Raw genomic sequence first — 20,804 nt, 5'->3', positions numbered from 1 at the left:
TATATTATTTTTATTTTTTTGCTCGTAACTTAAGACAAAATTTCCTTTGTTCCAAAAATTCGTAAGGCAATTTAACAGAACTCGTAAATCAATTTAACAGAATACATTTAGAACGCGAGTCCTGCGAAACAAATTACACTTTCCTTTTCCGACGACGGATTAGTCATCCATTTATTAATGTCAGCTGTGCTATTAATACATTTTGAAAAAATATTGGTCACAATTTCACAGACAATTCTTGCCCCCATTGGAACATATACGTTGTGTGCGTGGTAAATGAGCAGTATGTCAGGGTTAAGACACCTGGGAACTGTTGTTTTTCAAATTTGCGGGGGGGGGGGGGGGGGGGTGGTCGTCGATACATCTCCATTACACACACAAAAAAAAGAAGACACGCCCACCCTGCATCCGTCAGCACTTTTCATCCCTCAGAGCACCCCACCTTCCCTTCCTCCCTCGACCATCCACCCCCCCCCCCCACCCCACCCCCCCCCCTTCACCGCCGCACGTTTACACAAACAATGCACTGCGCTCTTGTGGCTGCGCGCACACGCAAGAGTCGACACAAAAGAGCATCTCGGAAACCTGAGGCGGCTGCTTGTATCTGTGCACGAGAACACCCTGCAAGACTGTTAACGTGCGTCATGGGGAGATGTGCGGGGGTGGGGGGGGGGTGGATATGGGATGGGGGGGTGGCGGGGGTGGGGGATTTTCTGACCACCATGGCTGACTAGTGACAAAAGGAGAGGATTGTTTTGGGGAGGGGAGAGGGAATCATGCCGGTCCGGAGGGGTCACATGGCGCCACAGAACACATTTCTTGGAGTCATAATTCGTAAATTCGAAGGACAAAGTAAGTACAGTGCATGATATGTGTTTTCCTGTGCTGTGTTGCATGCTGCGCCCCTGAAATGATTCTCACAAAAAACATAAAACACAAGTCTCATTACTCACGGATTTGATTTCATTTTCGTCCAAAATATATGTTTTCTTGTCCTTTTAAACAAACAAAACCTCCTGTCAATGGTACAGGTGCCAGAATTACATCTTTTGCATTGATTGGAATTCTACCAACTTGAGATCTCATTTGTTATTAATGAGCAGTATTTGTTATTTTTATTCTTTTTTTAATGGAGAGTTTCTTTTTAGATTTGGAGCTGTATAAATGGAATTGAATTGAATAATTTGGAAACTCAAATAAATGTCCTTGTGTCCCTTGATTGAACAGTAAACGCACCCCACACCTCTCAATCAATCTCAACTTATGTCTCACTTTCCATACATGCAATGCGAGCCGAATTGCTGAGTGCAAAGACCTAAACCCCATCGAGACTCTGTGGGGGTAATGCCGAGCTCGGAGGCACTCGGCCCAGTCATGAAGATGAGCTGCAAGCTGTAAGATATAAGATATAAATCATCGCAATGATAACCCGATCTCTTTTTTTGCAATGGCAACATTGATTTCCATCCATCCATTTTCTTGACCGCTTATCCTCACACGGGTCGTGGCGTCGCTGGAGCCTATCTCAGCTATCTTCGGGCGGGAGGCGGGGTACACCCTGAACCTGGTCGCCAGCCAATCGCAGGGCACATAGAAACAAATAACCACTCGTATTCACACCTACGGGCAATTTAGAGTATTCAATTAACCTACCGTGCATGTTTTTGGGATGTGGGAGGTAAACCGGAGTGCCTGGAGAAACCCCAACCAGGCACGGGGAGAACATGCAAACTCCACACAGGCGGGGCCGGGGTTTGAACCCCCGGTCCTCACAACCGTGAGGCGGATGTGCTAACCAGTCGGCTACCGTGCCGCCCGACATTGACTTGCAATGCCAAAACTTCAATGGTGTCATTTTTCTGGCTCCACAACGATGAGGACGACGCACTGCTGTTTTGGCGACCTGTCTAATGAACAATTTATTTCAACTCCTCTGTTGACAGATAAGAAATTCATTATCGCCAATGCTTGTGTGCAAAATTGCGCCATCATCTACTGCAACGACGGATTCTGCGAAATGACCGGCTTCTCCAGGCCGGACGTCATGCAGAAGTCGTGCACGTGTGACTTCCTCCACGGCCGCTTCACCAGCCGCTACGCCATCACCCAAGTGGCCCAGGCCCTCCTGGGCACGGAGGAGCGCAAGGTGGAGATCATGTACCAACGGAAGGATGGTGAGTGACCTTGACTGACTTTGTGAAATACAATGTGAAATACAAACTCACTCCACAGGCACACCCTAGTGGTGGTAAGCTACTTGTGTCGCCACAGCTGCCCTGCAGGGGGCAGTCTGACCGAAACCTGGCTGCCATTCTGTGCCTACGGCCCCTCCGAACACCACTAAACATCCAACCGCATGAATTTATAAGCAACGTGGGTTACGTATCTTGCCCAGGGACACCACGACAAGATGCGTTCGTGCGGGGATACGAACCGCCGACCCTCTGGTTTCAGGGCGTACCCTTACACTCTGCGTAACAACAATTACTTTGTTGTCTTCTCAGTTGAACCCATAACCGACATGAAACTTCGTTCATTTTTGACCAGCAATATTGGTTAGCTAAACTGTGAACTTAACCTAGCTTACATGTCTTTGGGGGTTTTCACAGTTGAGAGTGTGAGGCTTCGAAGATGGAGAATTTTTCTTGGGCCAAAGTGATGCAATGCTTCGTAATCCACAGCTCGCGGGTCAGGGAAATCTCAGAGTTCACGGTTGCGTTAATCCACGATTCACGTAGATCAGAACAGGGGAACTCATACTTTGTTGACTTTGTACGTCAGGCAAACAGGCACAATGAGTGACGTAGTTCAGGTTTATGTCAAGTTGATTCTCAAGAATGCCGAATAAGAAGAATAAGTAATAATAATAAGAAGAAGAATACATCTTTTAGTGATTTAAAAAGAACCTTAGCATCCTTTCTCGTGTTCGTTCTTTGACTCTTTTTTCCCAGTTTATAGTGGACCACATATTTGCAGTCATCATGCGAGAGTCTGAGCGTTCAACTCGACTGTTGACGTGTGACTCCTGAGAGTCGTCCATCTCTGTCAGTTTTTGGCTCACAGCTGGAAGTTGTGTTTGACTGTCATAAACGGCTGCTGGCATTATAATGCTGTGGAAGAGCTGCAGCTTCGTTGTGGATGGAAGTACTTTTTGCTAACCAAATACGATTCATGGGCCGCAATCCTCCTGCTGCCTTCAATTTCGATCAATATCAGTGAGGTCTCCTCTGGAAATGATCCCACCCAAATAGGTGGACTTCTTCTGCTGGTTGAGCTGGAACATTGACTTTCTGCTGGCTGTTCCTGCCAATTTTATATCTCTTTGGTCTTCTCTTTGCTGATTCTGAGTCCCATTTTGCTGCAGATCCGTGTAGTTGGGTCGTCATCGTCTGTATGTCTGTGATATTATTCCCGATAGATAGAGAACATCGTCGCATATAGGTGTAATGTAATGTAATGGAATCGATTTTTCAGCAATAATTTGTTGGCACGGCTCCAGATGACACATGGAGGCGATTTTAAAGTTGGATGTAGGAAGCAAATCCCCCACACGATGCCATTATGTGACAGTTAGCACCGGTGCCGTATGCCGCTTTGCACCCCCAACAGAGGCTGCTGGCTTCCCCCCCTCAGGTCTTGTCGTTCGCCCCTTATTGAGGAGCTCACTGCGTCGCAGGCCACATCCATCCCGTCGAGTTCCGAACTCCCCCCCCCCATTGTCTATCAGTATTTCAAGGGACAAGACCACGTCCTATGGTTGTAAGTAAGCATTGTTGGTCGTCTGCCCACTGGAACGCTCCGTAGCTTTTCTTTATCTCAGGAATGTCAAGCATGCGCTACATATAAGTCCTGTATCAGGAAGGATAAGCTCTTTGCTGTATTATGGCTTTACACATGCGGTTGCAATGCGACATGAACAAAGCACACACATACAATGTGAGCTGTCTTGAAAGTAATAACTGCGCTAACATGAAATGATGGCAGCAAATGCAGGTCGATGACCTTAAATTGAGAACCTCAACTCTCTCTCGACTGTCTAACTTTGGGGTGAACGTGATTGATTTCTTGCCGAAAGGAATGGAGCGTTGCGATACGGTGCTGTTGTCAGGGTTACAATTCTTCAATGAATTGCTTTTCCACATCAATCACTTGAAGATGTGTCCAGGTGTAATTGCTTGGTTTAAATTGTATCTCACATGACCTTTTGTCTCGCTAAGGTTTAATGCAAGCGAACAATAATGTGCTGAAGGATTTCTTTTTGCGAAACAGTCAATTTCAAAATGACTGGATAATAATAATTATATTGTAGCATTTAACATTTTCATTTCAGTTCAACTTCCGCATGCGTACGTCCACAAAAGGAGGTTAGTAAATACCATTTATGAGTATGTTATTCTCAACAAGCATTGCCCGATGCGGACCACGTGTCGCGCAAACGAGCTCTCCGAAGACCTGCAATTAAGAAATCTTAACTTACATAAAGCTCGAAAACAGTTACGAAAGTACTGCTAAAAGATGTTGTGTTCATCAGTCCACGGCAGCACAGGCTGTCTATAAATGAAGAAAGTTCAGAACTGTTGCTACTCGGGCTGCAACCAAGGGTTGTTTTAATAATCGATTAATCCGTCAATGATTGTTTTCAATTATTCGACGAATTGTATTGCTCTTCATATCAGAAGACTTGATGTGACTAATAATATAAAAGTGATGTACCATTCGGGGAATCGTACCACCGAGCCCAGCGGAATCAATGCTCAGCAACGCGTAATTCAAGCCCTCGCCTTCTCAAGTCAAGTGAGAAGCACTTGATTCATTATCCGGCTGCACAAAATGATTTCGTATTTATAGCACAAATTCCAGAATTGACGTGGAAAAACAATCAAATTGGCCACTTCTGCATCCTAATGAATTTCTGGACAGCATGTTAAGCTCCTCCCGAAGAGCTTCTGCGAGGCAGGCTGAGCTATAAATAACTTCCTGTCGACAGTGGAATTGCAGCCTGATTTGACTGTGAGGATCTTCAAGAAAGGTTCATTTTACAACTGAATATGCACTGGAGACCTTCCTCATTATTAATGAGTCATATGCTACAATATCTGAAAATACTGGCATAACATTGCCAGACAGATACCAGTGTCCCGCTGAAGGAGGCTTGAAAAAACAAAACAAAAAATAATAATAATCAAATAAAATCCAGAGGAAAGTATTGCTAAAAAAAAAGAGCACGGGTTCTCCCCGGGAACCCGCATTTGGCTACCATACACTTTTGGAGACGTCACAGCAAGCCAAACCACTCAACGTTTAAAACATAAATATATGTATACAGTTCACACCATTACATGCTCAAAGTGTCTTCTAGAAGCAGCTAGTAAGGGACTGAATACGTCAACTTAAATAAGGCCACATAATGAGATATTTCACGTCCTGTATATCTCTGACTTCATTTATGTTGCCATTTTTTTGGACATAGATGTTAAGTATATAGCGCTCACTCGCATTTCTTTGTCATCATTACGGCAGGTCATCATCCGGAAAGGTCCTATCTCAATGGTGGAGATGTCAACCGAGACTGGCGAGAGTGATCAGTCGCGGCGACTCTGGGACCAAAATGTTTCTCGCGCTCTCAAAATATTATATCCAAATATCCAAAACATTGGGCCGATATGATCGTTCTGATATTTTGAGAGGGGGAAGTGGCCATGAGTAGAGCTGTCCACGTGCATTTTGGTGACGAGTTTTGCGATTTTAAGCTACGTTAAGGTATTCCTCTGTAGTGAGCAGAGGAGTTGCCAAAAAGGTCTGCAATGAAATCGAACATGTTCGATTTGACTGAGACTCCAGGAGACGTCTCACTTTTGTTGCCTGGTTTAGACATGAATAACTATGTTGAGGGGAGAGTACACACATTTTCACTGTACAGTACAAGCTGTACACTGACTACATTGTAGCAAAGTATCATTTCTTCAGTCTCGTCCCATGGAAAGAAATTGTAATAGCTACTCAATATGGCTGTATATATCATCTCTAAGCAATTTGGTTCAAACTGATTTGTGGATGTGGGTTTTGAATGGAGGCTCATCCTTGCAATTACCGGACAATTTTCACTAACAATGATCGGATCTCTTTTGGGTCAGGTTCCAAGTTCCTCTGTGCAACACATATCATCCCAGTGAAGAATGAAGAAGGTGTGGTCATGATGTTCATCCTCAACTTTGATTGCATTCTGGACGTGGGCAGCAGTGCCTCAGTGGAAAAGCTAAAGCCCGCCTCCCCTTCCAAAGCTGACCAACGTAAGTGAAAACCCGATAAAATCCTTCAAGGTGCTCAGGCTAAACTAAGTAAGGTGATAAAACCGCTGCTATTTTTGTATCAACATCATCAAATGACATGTTAACCTAAGTTGCCGAGCTTCGATATCTCCTGAGCAAATCTCAAAATCTCATTCCTTGAAATTGTAACACCAGGGAAAATTTTCTGCCTGTATCTTATTTGGGGATGAATTGCCTTTCAAAATATTTTAGTTGTTATGTTTGGGAACAGGCACAATCAAACTACTACTACGACTACTACTACTGCCAAACTACAAGCATAGGCTTTTACTGTCATCTACTCCTCCTTCAGGGAAAAGGAGAGCCTTCCATTTCCATTTGCCAGTTCTGCCGTTTCTGGGCATCAGCAAGCAGTCCTTGCCTCAGGAAGACCCTGACGGTTTGATGGTCGACTCTCCTTGCCACAGCGACGACTCTGTGGCAATGTGCAACGACCGACTCCCAAACATCCGTGACAGTTGGAGTCCCCCAAACCCGAATGACACCCGCACCCTTATCGCCCCAAGTTTTTGTTCCACACCTGTGTCTGCCCCCTTGGACCACTCGTCGCCCAAAGGTGTTTGGGGCAGATTATACCCAGATGAGGCTGTTGTCAAGAGCCAGGGTGATACAATGTTTGCTGCTCCATCCATCCCAGGCCTCATTCCAAATGCATCCAGGGACAGTGTATGTAGTATTCGTAGAGCCTCTTCCCTCTACGACGTGGATGGTTTTAGATCCTGCTCCAAGATGGCCTTCAGGGATCGGCACGCCAGCGAAGGTAAGATGCTCCTGTTTTACTGTGCCCGTGCGACAAATGAAGTGACAGAATCAAGTCATTTCCGTGTTTGTATGAACATACTCCCATCTGACATGATTGAAATAGTGAATCCAATTCACCACATGCTTCCAACAGATTCAGTTTTGTCCGTTTTTCTTGGCTTTACTCTGGACTTATCTTTTCCAAGCCTTTCTTGGCCTCCTCGCTTTGCTTTTGTCTTGTGTCTTACCATCCAGTGCTGTCCTTGTTATGTTGTCTTTTGCTTTTTGTAAGATGTGTCCAGTCCACCCCCACTTTCTCATCCTCACATCCTGGCTTGTGGGCTTCTGGTCTGTTCTCGTCCGTAGACTGTTGTTATCCTGTCAGGCCATCTCATATTCAGAATGTGTCTTAGGATTCTGTCGATCAAGGGCAAGTTTGTCGGTGGAGGTGTTAGTCCCTTTCCTAGTCTCGGATCCATACAGGAGGACTGTCTTGACCTTGGTATTAAAGGGGGTGTGGGTGTTCCCCTATCCTCCACTTCAGAGTCTAAAGAAACAAGAAGAGTCCAGTTCACGCTATTTCCAGATACTTGCAACTGCATCTGATATGCAAATTAGGAGATCGCATCATCATTATCATCGGCGTCAATGGTTGCCCTTCGATTGGCCTGCGACTTGTCCAGGGTGTACCCCGCGTCTCGCCCGCTGCTTGCTGGGATAGGCTCCGGCTCACTCGTGTCCCAAGTCACCGGTCCAGGGTATAGTCTGCCTTTTGTCCGACGTCCGCTGGGATAGGCCCCAGCTCCCTGCAGTTGCAGAAAATGGATGGGTGGATGTTTTGTAGCACACACTCTCCACTTCTCTCATCTCACGCCTGTCTGAATCAGAGCGACGCTCTCTTCTGAGACCGTGAAATGTGTCTGGTGCTGCTGTGAGGCCGTTTGAATGAAACAAGTGGTGATTAAATCCAAAGTGGTAACCCAAAATGATGTCGAGAGAGGGGGGAAACAGTCAGTCGATGAGTTACTTAGTTGGGCTCGTGTAGTCGCCAAATGAACATAAGAAAATTAAGACCTGCTTAAAAGAATTTACGTTGCCATTGAATTCAAGACATTTGAAGAGCTTAAATTTGGATTTTCGAATTTAAGAAGGATCAGAAATAAGCTCATCAGAGGGAGAGCACAGACTGGAAACTAGAGAGGCCAGATTGAGATGTTTGGACGTGCTGGGGGGGGGGGGGCGGACACTGGATACATCGTTAGAAGGATGCTGAAAATGCAGCCAGAAGATAGTCGGCAAAGAGGAAGACCAAAGAAGAGATTTATGGATGTGGTTCAGGGAAACTTGCAGATAGCTGAAGTTAAGAGCAGAAGATCTGGAAGAGGATGATTCACTGTGGGAAAGTAGAAGTGTCGCTCTCATTGCTAACCCTTCTGTTGTTTTTGCAATGTGAAATCTGATACGGTTATATTTCGACCACCGAGTAATGAATATTGCTCATCTGGGTTGATGTCAGATCCAGTTTGCCGAAAAAAAGCTCTTTTTTTCCTCACTTCTCCTCTTCCGCTGGTCCCCTCACACCTTCCCTGCTATTGTTGCTGCCATCGCAGACAATGGCCGCAAAATCAAAGGAAACAAAGGGAAGCTTCCTGCATTTCCAGTGTATCCCATTTCTAAGACATCTGTCGCTCAGCGCACAATTCAGGCATGCCGACTGCACGAATTCTTGGATCGATCGTGTGTTGGGATAAATAAATGAGATTTTGTCGGTTTGTGGTCGCTTGTCAATATGGTTGCTTGAATGTGGGAAGAAATGTGACTTCAGATAAATATCCCATCCTGTGCCAGCCGTCACTGAAAACGTTGAGTTGATACTTGAAGGTAAAACAAAACAAAGCAAAAATGCAAAGAACGCAAAGTGAAGTGCTGAATATTGCGGAGATAACGGGTCCACACGGTACAACGCCTACCTGGACTTCATTCATTCATTCATTTCCCATACCGCGGGTCGTGGGCGTGCTGGCGCCAATGGGAGACTTTGGCGAGAGGCGGGGTACACCCTGGACTGCTTGCCGGCCAATCGCAGGGCACCTATAAACAAACGACCATTCACACCTACGAGCAAGTTAGTCTTTGGGATGTGGGAGGAAAGCGGAGTACCCGGAGAAAAACCACGCAGGCACGGGGAGAACATGCGAACTCCAAACAAGCGAGGCAGGATTTGAACCCGGGTCCTCAGGACTGTGAGGCAGACGTGCTAACCAGTTGCCCGCCGTGCCGCAGCTACTTTGAATTACAAGTTGAAATTCTAGATGAGTTTCTGTGATAACCAGACATGAATCAGTTGGGTTTTCATTTTGTTTTCGTGTCTTTGACCATTTGTACTTTTCGGAAAATGGCTGAAAGTGCATGCGCAACTGTTGCTCTCCTTTTTTTTGGAAATTCGTTTCCAGCGGGGGTGTAGCTGAAGCTTGCTTGTAATTAATATGTCGGCACACAACACGGAGCAAAAAAACCAAATGGACCCAGCGATGGCTCGGAACTTGAAAAACCCGTTGATTGGGGCACTTGTATGTCAAGGCGGCACCGTTTTACTTTTCGTTGTGCATTACTGTGCCTGTTTTAAATAATAGCCGACACAAGGGGGGGGCATGTAGAGTAGCTGAGTCAAAGGTCAGTGCTTCCCAACCTGGGTGCTTCCATAAGAAGTGTCGGGAGTGATGTTGTATCGTCTGCGCTGTGATGCGTTTCAACTCACTTTCGTGCTTCGCTTCGCTTGCCATAGCAATCAATCGCCTTCGGTTTTCGTCTCCTCAGGGCCTCTCATCCAGATCAAATCAAGTCTGCTCTGCTCCACCTCTGACTCCAACCTCAACAAGTACAGCACAATCAACAAGATTCCCCTCATCACGCTGAACTTCTCGGAGGCCAACATGGAGAAGAAGTGCCCCTCCACGCCGCCTTCGGACAAAACCGTGATCGCACCCAAGGTCAAAGACCGCACGCACAATGTCACGGATAAAGTCACACAGGTGAGGTCATGTGAATACATAACAGGTATACAGTAAAAGGGGCTGAGCACTGCCGCGAATTGTGGAAAAAAAGTATGTGACGCCCCCCTCCATCTCAAGCAGGCGAATGCAATTTTTTTGTATTCTTCTTTTAGTCACATAGTCGGACGGTGGTCCGTGCAGTGAGTGTGACTTGTTGATGTTCAGGTTGCTTTTATGAGGAAAACAAATTGTAAGTCTGTGTTTGTAACGTTCAGTATCGTTGAAGTAAAGCATGAAGTGAAGGAGTGTACAGCGGACACTGCAGGGGTGGGCGAAGTACATTGGTACAGTATTACATCAGCACGCCCGCCCCTCGACGCTTGCGATTGAAGGTTGTAAAACTTCGATCGGCAGCACCCGCCAACCCCGCCCCGCGGTCGAAGATTGTGTTTTTAGTTTGCAAAAGTTCGATCAGCTTTGATCGTGGGGGGCGAATCCCCAATCTGTTAAACCTTAGTGACGGCCCTGGCTAAAGTGGAGTTGCTCAGTGCTCAGATGGGGGGGGGAAAAAAAAAAAATGGAGTTTTCTTTCTCATCATTGTGGTTCAAACCACAATGATGAGAAAGCAGCCCAGATGAAAATGCCTTCTCTGGCCAATAAAACAGGATTGCCCGAACTTGGGATCACAATGACCCGTCACGCTCTCCAGGTCCTTTCGCTGGGCGCCGATGTGCTGCCGGAGTACAAACTCCAGAGCCAGCGCATGGACAAGTGCACCATCCTTCACTACAGCCCCTTCAAAGCCGTGTGGGACTGGCTCATCCTGCTGCTGGTCATCTACACGGCCATTTTCACGCCCTACTCGGCCGCCTTCCTCCTCAACGACATCGAGGAGCTGGAGAGACGGCAGTGCGGCTACTCCTGCTCGCCGCTCAACGTGGTGGACCTGATGGTGGACATCATGTTCATCGTGGACATCCTCATCAATTTCCGGACCACGTACGTCAACAACAACGAGGAGGTGGTCAGCCACGCGGGCAAGATCGCCGTCCACTACTTTAAAGGCTGGTTCCTCATCGACATGGTGGCCGCCATCCCCTTTGACCTGCTCATCTTTGGATCGGGATCTGACGAGGTGAGACGCCAATAATCCTGTTGCGGCGTAAACCTTCTGCGTAGTCACTCGCGTCCGTACCGCCCGGAAGTGCCCTTGTGCCTTTTATTTACAGAGATTATGAAAAGGTGTCAAGTGTTATTATTATTATGAGGGGAGTTGTGTTGCAGTTTCCAGTAGCACTAAAACTGCACTCATACTGACTGTTGTTATGGAAAACATATCTTAAATAAATCTTTGGATTTGTGTGGAGTCACAGTTTTAATATTTGGACTGCCACCATTCAACGCGATAGAAGAAATGTGCAGTATACGTGTGGCTATAAAAATATAAAGAGTGTCTTAAATCAAATGTGATCATTTGCTTTTCAACCGCTGCGACCATGTACTTGCTGGATATCTTGGAATTTATCGGGGTCTCGGCCAGGCGGGCTGGCCGCAGTGTAGAATAAGATAAAAAAAAATAAAAAAAAACATTTGACGACATTTGAGCGATGCCATGCCGAGAGACGCACTACGTCCTTGTCGCATGGGTAACTGACCGACGGAAGAGGTGAAAAGGGGGTGGTTATTTTTAGCCCCCTGGAAGTGGAAATCATTTTAGTTCAACTGTGAGTCGCTTAGTGCTGAAATAGTGTCTGTTTTGAAAGCTGCTCTAATCTTGGCCTAATCTTGCCGGGTTGCCTAGAAACCATTTCCCACAAAGAATCCTTTTTTTTTTTCTTTTTCTTTTTCTTTTATTACTGATTTAATTGGCAATCGCATGGAAATCTTTGATCTTTTTTCTTTTATGATCCGGTCCGGTTTATTTATTCAGTATGATGTAGCAGCTCTTGCTCCCTATTATTATTATTATTTGTAAAAAAAAAAAAAAACATTTTTTGAAATGGCAATGTTTAAGTGACATGTTAACATTCTTAACTCTCACACAACTGTAAAAAAAAAAAAAAAGACGTGTAACCAGTTCAAATGACCTGCAAAGGCCACCGTAGTTCTTGGCCGAGGCCACGATTTTGGGTCTGACTCTGAAATAAAGTAAGCCCCCGCATATTTGCGCTTCACTCTTCCCAAATTCGCCTATTTGAGGATTTTCCGTGGAACCTAAGCTCATTACCCTCAAAGAAAAATGGCTCACAGATGATTTTGAAAAGGTTCCCTGAAAGTGCGAGCGCGCATGTACATGAGGCGAAGATAACATCCAGAACTTCCACTCACAGCCCAGGCTAAACTTAGCTCCTCCCCGACATACAACGATGTGAGTCCCTCTCTGTCGAGGTGTGTCACTTCAACATACTTCCTCGACGCCAATGACTGCGTTCTTCTTATATTGGCTTCGGCACCATCTTGTGGCATCTTTCGAGCATTACGGAACGAACACAGAGATTTTTCAGCAAATGGGCGAGGCCACGTCCTATCGCAAACGGTGAATTTGCGAACGCGAACCGCAAATGGGCGGGACTTCGCTCTGCTCTGCATAATTCCAAGTGTCCTTTCGTCGCATTGCAGACCACCACCCTAATTGGTCTGCTGAAGACCGCCCGCCTCCTGCGTCTGGTACGCGTGGCGCGCAAGCTGGACCGCTACTCCGAGTACGGCGCCGCCGTGCTGATGCTGCTCATGTGTATCTTTGCCCTAATCGCTCATTGGCTGGCCTGCATCTGGTATGCCATCGGCAATGTGGAGAAGCCTTACTTGGAGCACAAGATCGGCTGGCTGGACAACCTGGGCTTGTCCATAGGTGACTGCGTCTTGTTAGTTTTATTTCATCAAACCTGTGACACTTAATAATACTCCGATTGCTCTCTCCTAGGGAAGAAATATAACTACAGCGACCCGAGCTCCGGGCCGTCCATCAAAGACAAGTATGTGACTGCGCTGTACTTCACCTTCAGCAGCCTGACCAGCGTGGGCTTCGGCAACGTCTCCCCCAACACCAACTCGGAGAAGATCTTTTCCATTTGTGTCATGCTCATCGGATGTGAGCGACTCAGTCGGAATCGTCACATTTCTGCGCACACGGTAGCCCTTGTGGAATTGGCCAACAGGAGTCCCGGCTGAAACACAGCAATGCCTCGTTTATCGCAGGTTTTAGGTTCCAGACCAACAGATCAAGTCCGCCACATATTTTTTTTTTAAATGATTTATATTTTAAACATATTTTAAAGCTCAATGACCCTCCCCGGACTCTTACTAATCTTCCTCACTCTCCTACAAACCTCTACCATACATTTTGTTCCTTGTAATATGTTTTCATGTTTTTTTTTTTGTTTTTTTTTACTTTTAAAGTTTTAGGCTAGGAAGCATTTATTTGACCAGGGGGGGGGAATACACCGTAGCCTCAAAATGCTGCAATATGGCGGATTATGCTCAGTATGAATATGATTTTTAAAAAAGCCGCAATGCACTGAATCTCGCAATCGGTCTAAAACCCTCTCCGGACGTTTTGTGTTCGCCAGCGCTGATGTACGCCAGCATCTTCGGGAACGTGTCGGCCATCATCCAGAGGTTGTATTCCAGCACGGCCCGTTATCACCTCCAGATGCTTCGTGTCAAAGAATTCATCCGCTTTCACCAGATCCCGAACCCGCTCAGGCAGCGGCTGGAGGAATATTTTCAGCATGCCTGGACGTACACCAACGGCATCGACATGAATATGGTATGAGAGGAACGCGTTCTGCTCGTTTCAGTGTGGCGTGCGACGCAAAGTGAGACACCTTCAAGATGTATCAAAATGCAATACAATTACAGTAACTTTATCGCAGATTTTGAAGATGGCTGAGGTCATGCATCAGTTCATTCATCATTCTGCTTCGCAACAATTGACGGGAAAATGACTAATTCCTTGTTTCCAAAAACATGGGTCTTTACTTTGAACATGATGTGATTAGCGTCATGTCTCCTTTAAGTTTGTTTCTTACTGCATCTCTGCTTCTTCCAGTATCTCATGTTCATGCCACTGGTGTTGACAGTGCTCACAACTACTTGTCTTTTTCATGTCTGGCTCACGTGAAATGGAACGATCGGACCACTCTGGTGAGAGCAGGAGGTACATCTACGTACCATTTGTTAACGCTGCTACTGTTCGTATTACGATGGTCCGGTGCATAGCCCATAACAGTGGTTCCCAAACTTTGTCTGCTGACCCCCCCCCCCCCCCCCCCCCCCCCTTTGGTTCATAAGAAATCCCACACACACACAAAAATAAATAAAAACACACTCCATTGCAGTTTATTTCACACATTGCAATTTCTCTCGTCCCCCCAAGGGAGCGCGCCCCCCCCTCTCTCTTTGGGAACCACTGGCCTATAGTTTTACTGTTAAAACAGCATATTAGCATCGCTCTGGTTTTAAAATGCTTCGTTTTAAGATTAGCAAATTATTTGAGTCATTGACTTCGTTGAAAAAAAAGATATTGCTATCACTTTGTAGGTTTTGAAAATGCTTCAATAGCTGTGACTGATATTTGCTCATGTAGACATATTATGTTAGCATTATGCGATGGGCTACCTGTACTTGTGTCTGATCGTCACGGAATGCTTCAGCCTGTATAAAAATAAAATGTAAACAGGTCTGTATGGAGAAATAAATAAGCTGATGCAGGACAGTATTGTAATAAAAAACAGTCCCCACAAACTGAGGAAGGTTTAAGAAATGTATACACACACGAGAAAACGGTCCTTTCTGAACAAATTATGACAAACTAAAACTCCAGCACTGTCAATCACCTTAACTTAACGTAAGAACCAAATCGTGGACTGGCTTTAACCACAAATATGTCTGCTTTTAGGTGCTGAAGGGTTTCCCAGAGTGCCTGCAGGCAGATATCTGCCTTCACCTCAACAAGAACCTCTTGCAGGGCTGCAAGGCCTTTCACGGCGCCACGAAAGGTTGCCTCCGAGCCCTGGCCACGAGGTTCAAGACCACGCACGCCCCCCCTGGAGACACGCTGGTCCATAGCGGAGACGTGCTCAGCATGCTATATTTCGTCACACGCGGCTCCATCGAGATCCTCAGAGAAGATGTTGTTGTAGCCATCTTGGGTGGGTCTGAAACTGTCACACCTCCACATTCTTCAGCGCCGGTTCACATCGGCAATTGCTTCTTTGGGGCCCAACAGAATTAAAATCACTGCTGCCGTATCCCCCCAAAAAAAATATTGAAAGTGTTCTGGACAAAAAATGAATATATCCTTAACTTCCGATTGTGTTGTAAAATCGTTCGAGGCAATCACTGCAATCAAACGGGATTAAAAACTCCAGATGGGGAACCCTTGAAAAAGTGGTCATGAGGGCCTTTTTCCCAGGCATGGCTTTGACATATATATATATATTTTTTTATTATTTTTTTATTTTTTTTTTGCTAAAATGGTCAACTGTCCCTGCCGCCACGATGGAAGGGAGAGGAAATCCTCTGAGTGTGCGTTACATCAGGTGGCGTGGGCACATGCTCGCGAGAGAGAGCGATAGCTAAAAACAACTCAAAAGGCTCAAATCACTCCGACTGCCTACCGCTTGGTGAGACATGCGTCTGGTCTCAAATGAAATCACATTTCTGCCGCATAAACATCCGATTGGGCCTGTTATTATTCCGCTCCAAGCAGGTCAAAGTGCTGAATATCTTCCTTTGACTTCAATGTTGATTCTTTGTTTTACCCTTTCTAATGAGTGATCAGAAGTGAAGACGTTTTTACATCGCTCATCGCCATTCAGTATTTAACCGATATGGGGGGGGCGGGGGGGGGGGCATCTCTGTGTGCCCATGCTCTAAAATGTTGGGTCGAATTTTGTTCGGATTCAAACAGAGCGCCGCTACCCAGCCTGGCCATTGCAAATGGCAGGTCCCTTGGGAAAAAAAAAAAAAAAAAAGACTAATTAGTGGCTCAACCTCATCTTCTGCAGGCAAGAACGATACCTTTGGCGAAATGATCCACCTGTCCGCCAAGCCGGGGAAATCTTGCGCTGATGTGCGGGTTCTGAGCTACTGCGACCTGCACACCATCCAGCGGGAGGAGCTCTTGGAGGTTCTGGATATGTACCCAGAATTTGCTGAGCATTTCATCACGAACCTGGAGCTGACCTTTGACCTTTGTGATGAAAATGCCAAGGTATGCATCCGTTTTTCCGGAAAAAAAAAGGTGATAGGCTCCACAGAAAAAGAAAAAAAAAAGTGAATTTGTGAATAACGAAGCACAAAAATTCGTCATTTTTTTTGAGTAAATGCAGTTTAAGAATGACGTAAGTAGTATGATATTCTAAGCTTTGTTCTGATTCAAATCCACAAATTCTGATTCGATCCCAATTCGAGTCAACACCGATTCATGCACAGCCCTCGTAATAATAGTAATCATAATAATAATGCATGAAAAGCAAGATGCAACAGGCAGGTCATGTTTATGTTCCATGCTTTAGTTACAGCAGCAGTTCATCCCAAACCGAGAGAGGCCAACATTCAAACAATTCTAAATGCATCAATTGAATTTTATAATTCCTTACTAGCGTGTTTTATAACAATGCATTTGATTTGCATCCCATTTGAACCGCCCAGACAACCCAGCCACAAGACACCGCTTCCAACATTGACGCTATAACCAGTCGAAGGAGAGCGTCATGCACCAGGAAGTCTTCCGCTGGTATGTTAGAGCTGCCTTTTATTAACACATTCACTGCCATTGACGGCTTTAGAAGTCAAATATCCATGTTAACTGGGAAGGCTGGCAGTGAGTGAGTTAATCACCATATCATTTTGGTCAGAGGGTAAAATCAAAATGTCAAAGTGACGCAAATGATTGACACGGTCAATACACTAGCTCATAGGCCCAAGGAGATGTTTTGGGTTTTTTTTCTCTCAAAATATTATTTGAATAAACTTCTACAGTCAGGTCATGGAGACAGTTTGAACATATTTGACAAAAATGGTTTGTTTGTTTTTGTTTGGTTTTTTTTTTACCGGCAACTTCAGCTTTAAAGTGCAGCGCGTTTGACTCCACAATTGTTCTCCTTTCTTGTCGGACGCACAACAACGTGAAAACGATTCCGCTGATGTCGTCTGCTTCTGAGCGGAACTTTTGGGACTCGCGATCTTCCGAGTTGCGCACAGGAAAACGTTTCTCCCAGTCTACGGCGTGTCTCCGTTTGAAATATTGATTAAATGTACTACTGCTACTACGACCTTTGGTTGCAACAACCTTTGAACTTAGAAGCGGATTGTTTTTTTGCTCATTTTCTGACACTGCAAACCTGAAACTATTTCAAATTTCCGACTGAACTTTTGTAAACTAGCGCCTCTCTGTTTGCTTCCATCGCGGGAAGAAAGATGGTAAGTGCGAAGAAAAATTCTCCAAAAATTTTTTTAAAATCGGCCTGACCAAAACTCGATGAATTGATTATTAATCAACCAGCCCAAGCGCTTGCACTGGATCTCTTTACATTCGAGTTTCCTGATTCCCGATACCTGCGCTTTGTTCCAGGCTCTCTACAAAGGGAGCCCGCAGCAACATTGTGTCACACCAAGCAGAGGCAAATCTGCGCGTCCTCCCCTGCAGCCAATCAGCAGGGAGATTGTGCCATGGAAGAAGACGAGGACAAGGAAGAGGAGGTCGAGGGGAAGACAAGCAGCGGGGAGGGGGAAGAGGAACAGAAGCCCTGCTGTGCCGGCGAACTGGGCTACCCGCCGGCGACAGACCACCGCTCTGGCGTTCTCGGGATCGGCACGCCCGGAGATGGCGCGCAGGTCCGTGCAAAAGGTGAGGATGGAGGCTTTCCTTCCCATGACGAGGAACACAAGGAATCGGGTTATGTCCCATAATAGCCGTGTGAATACACAAAACTTTGTTCTGTCTGTCAATTAGACAGCTCTGGGGAAAATACAGACCACTGCTGATGATCTGGTTTTGCTATTTATTCAGGAAAATGAATATGTTTTCATTCTGTAAACTGCTTCCAAATACAGGGTTACTATGCCGACAAATTTCAGATTTCAAAATTCCACAATTCTCCAGACCCTAATTTCCAGACTTCTCATTTGTGACACTTGAGATTTGCTTCTTATTATTCCAATTATCATCCTTATTATTATCGATTCCGGAAGATTCTAGCAACGTAATGTAGATCGTGCAAATACAGAGCAAAGCCACAAGACGACTTATGTGCTTTTTTCCCCCAAAATATGATTCACAACCGCCGCCTCTCCCAAGTTGGACATGTCAAACCAGTTCACAAGTCTGCATTTAGCTTAGCGGACTACTTTGAAACCCTAAGCCTGTTTTTAAAACCCTATCCCTGTTTTTAAAACCTAACGCCATTGTGAAACGCTACTTTGAAACACTAACCGTGATTTGAAACCCTAATTTGAAAACAGTAACACTGTCCTGAAACCCTAACCCTATTGCTATTATTATAGTGTCAATCCAAAGTTGTCATAGCGTATTTATAATCATAATAGCAATCAATGCAGTGCGTATGGACATGTGTGGATATGCATAGTTCTGTGACTGCTCCCATATATGAATGAGCTCTATAATGCCAAAATGTTCAACGTTTTCCAGGTTTTGAAAAAAAAAAACCTCACCTTCTTGGATTGCTTGGTTGCGGGTCTGGTTTTGTGCTGAGAGATTTTTGTGCGTGCAGGCTGCCGAGCCGAGGCGAAGGAGTCGTCCCTGTGTCCGGCCACGCCGACTGGGGAGGAGGACGTCGATACAGACCTCGGCTATGTCGAAGTAGAGCAGCGGCTGGACAGACTGCAACAGCACCTCGACAGGTGCGGAAGGGAAACTGAGGTCTAAAAGTGCCCGGTGGGATACGACGTGGTCATGCGACCTTGCGGTGTTCGGCTTACAGGCTGGAGTCCCAGATGACGGCCGACGTACAAGCCATCCTCCGGCTCCTCCAGAGGCAGACCACCGCCTTCCCTCCCGCTTACAGCACCGTCCGGTCCGGCGTGCCCGAGGCTGACCACCAGGGAGCAGCCGGAGTCCTCGGCCATCCAGGCGACTCCCGGACTCAGTCCTACTCCGCCTCTGGTAGACTAAAAAACGGTCCTCTCATAGTTTGGGACTCGATTGGAAAAAAAAAAAGAAAAAAAAAGAAAGAAAATCTTAACCCTGATTAACCCAAAATAAAGTTCCGATGTTCTTGTAGGCTTTTCTTGACATTTTTCTAGTCACAGCTTACAGAACAAGCCATGGTCTGCAAAAGCTTCCACAGCATCAGAGGGATTTCCTAACAGTCTGGAGAACGTTACACAAGAATTTCCAGGGCATTGAACGCATCGTGGAACACAATGAAGACAGTCATCACCAAGTTGAGAAAATATTACGAACAACTCGACATCCCTCCAAAGTTGATGAAAAGACGGGGGGGGAATTGGTTCTCACCCTAGTGGTGGTAAGCTACACGTGTAGCCACAGATGCCCTGGGGCAGTCCAACAGAAGCGTCAGTGTTTGCGCAAAACCTTCAGGCAAAAGATATCAGGGAAAGCCTACTAGAACATCTGAAATTAGCAGGTGGTTAATCAGAGGCACTTTAAATGTTAGCAGCTGTGTGCCGACTACCATTTAAAATGTTTCAATGTTCATTCTGAAGCCAGCCACGCCCCCCACGTATGAGAGGGTGTGCACACTTGTGCATCAAAATCGCATTTACTTTTTTCCGTTGAGTTCCACAGGTTATAGGTTATATATTTAAACAAATGGAGCAAGTTTTGAAATTATTTATCTTGGTCAATTTTTTACAACACAAAAACTTTTGAACAGGGGTGTGTAGACTTTTTTTTAATTTATTTGATATATATATATATATATATATATATATATATATATACACTTCCACAACTGGATGGAATTTTATTTAATATTCATCCAACTCCTATTCAAATCCATTCCATACTCGTGTTCTGACTTTAAAAAATTTTTTTTTTTTTTTTTAAGACTCCTGGCCCAGAAGAGGTCCGACCGAGCGCCACCTCCCCGTTCCTGCGCCGCACAGAGACTCTTCCAGGTGCGAACGCAGTTGGATGCAAGCAGGGACTCGAAGCGTGTCCTCCGTCGAACGACGCCACTGCCAGCATCCCCTGAGGCCGTCTTCAGACTGCGCGCGCTCGCTGCAGCTCGGTACCAACGGGACTCCGCAGACCCGTTTGTGACCCGCGGCTCCCTTACACGTTGCCCTGCCCAACGTTCCCAAGACAACTAAGGACCTTCTCCTAAGTTTTGACTCAGGGTCAAAGAAGTTGAATATGCAAAGGAACAACAACAACAATAATAAACTTCCATTCCTTTACAGAATATCCCTTGCTAGTTGCAATTTGGATTTCTTAAATCCATTTATATATACACTGTGTACAGAACATATAAGATCATAATCTACTATAAATGTATTTTAAATACAACACTGTCAGTGACATGAGATGTGCATGGTTTGTTTTTTGTTTTTTACAGAGTATTTTTGGTTTGCTCCTTAATATATCAATTCCCACAGCCATCACAATGTCGATTTAGTAAGTAGAAATGTGCAAATATTTCAGTTCATTTTGAGGTTTTTAAGATATTTATTTTCCTGTCCATGTGAACATATATTGTATGTCACCTCATTTTTGAGCAACGAAACAACCGAAAATAAAAAGCGTACACA

The 20,804-nt window shown here is 45.4% G+C and overlaps 1 protein-coding gene across 1 annotated transcript; it reads left to right on the top strand.

The window, feature by feature from the left end:
• The first annotated feature begins 776 nt into the window (after positions 1-776).
• Positions 777-20,793, top strand: LOC133412718 (potassium voltage-gated channel subfamily H member 7-like). Its single transcript, XM_061696301.1, has 17 exons — positions 777-852; positions 1,944-2,174; positions 6,135-6,290; positions 6,622-7,089; positions 9,888-10,102; positions 10,774-11,199; positions 12,684-12,915; positions 12,988-13,155; positions 13,634-13,833; positions 14,221-14,223; positions 14,965-15,217; positions 16,076-16,281; positions 16,722-16,806; positions 17,644-17,919; positions 18,803-18,932; positions 19,013-19,194; positions 20,102-20,793. Exons 1-17 carry the CDS (start codon positions 777-779, stop codon positions 20,314-20,316), a joined length of 3,522 nt encoding a protein of 1,173 aa, XP_061552285.1. The 3' UTR covers positions 20,317-20,793.
• Positions 20,794-20,804: the final 11 nt, after the last annotated feature.

The sequence above is a fragment of the Phycodurus eques genome, chromosome 1 (genome assembly GCF_024500275.1).
Source record: "Phycodurus eques isolate BA_2022a chromosome 1, UOR_Pequ_1.1, whole genome shotgun sequence".
Taxonomy (NCBI): domain Eukaryota; kingdom Metazoa; phylum Chordata; class Actinopteri; order Syngnathiformes; family Syngnathidae; genus Phycodurus; species Phycodurus eques.
Note: the sequence above shows the minus strand (reverse complement) of the source record. Positions and strands in the feature narration are given on the sequence as shown.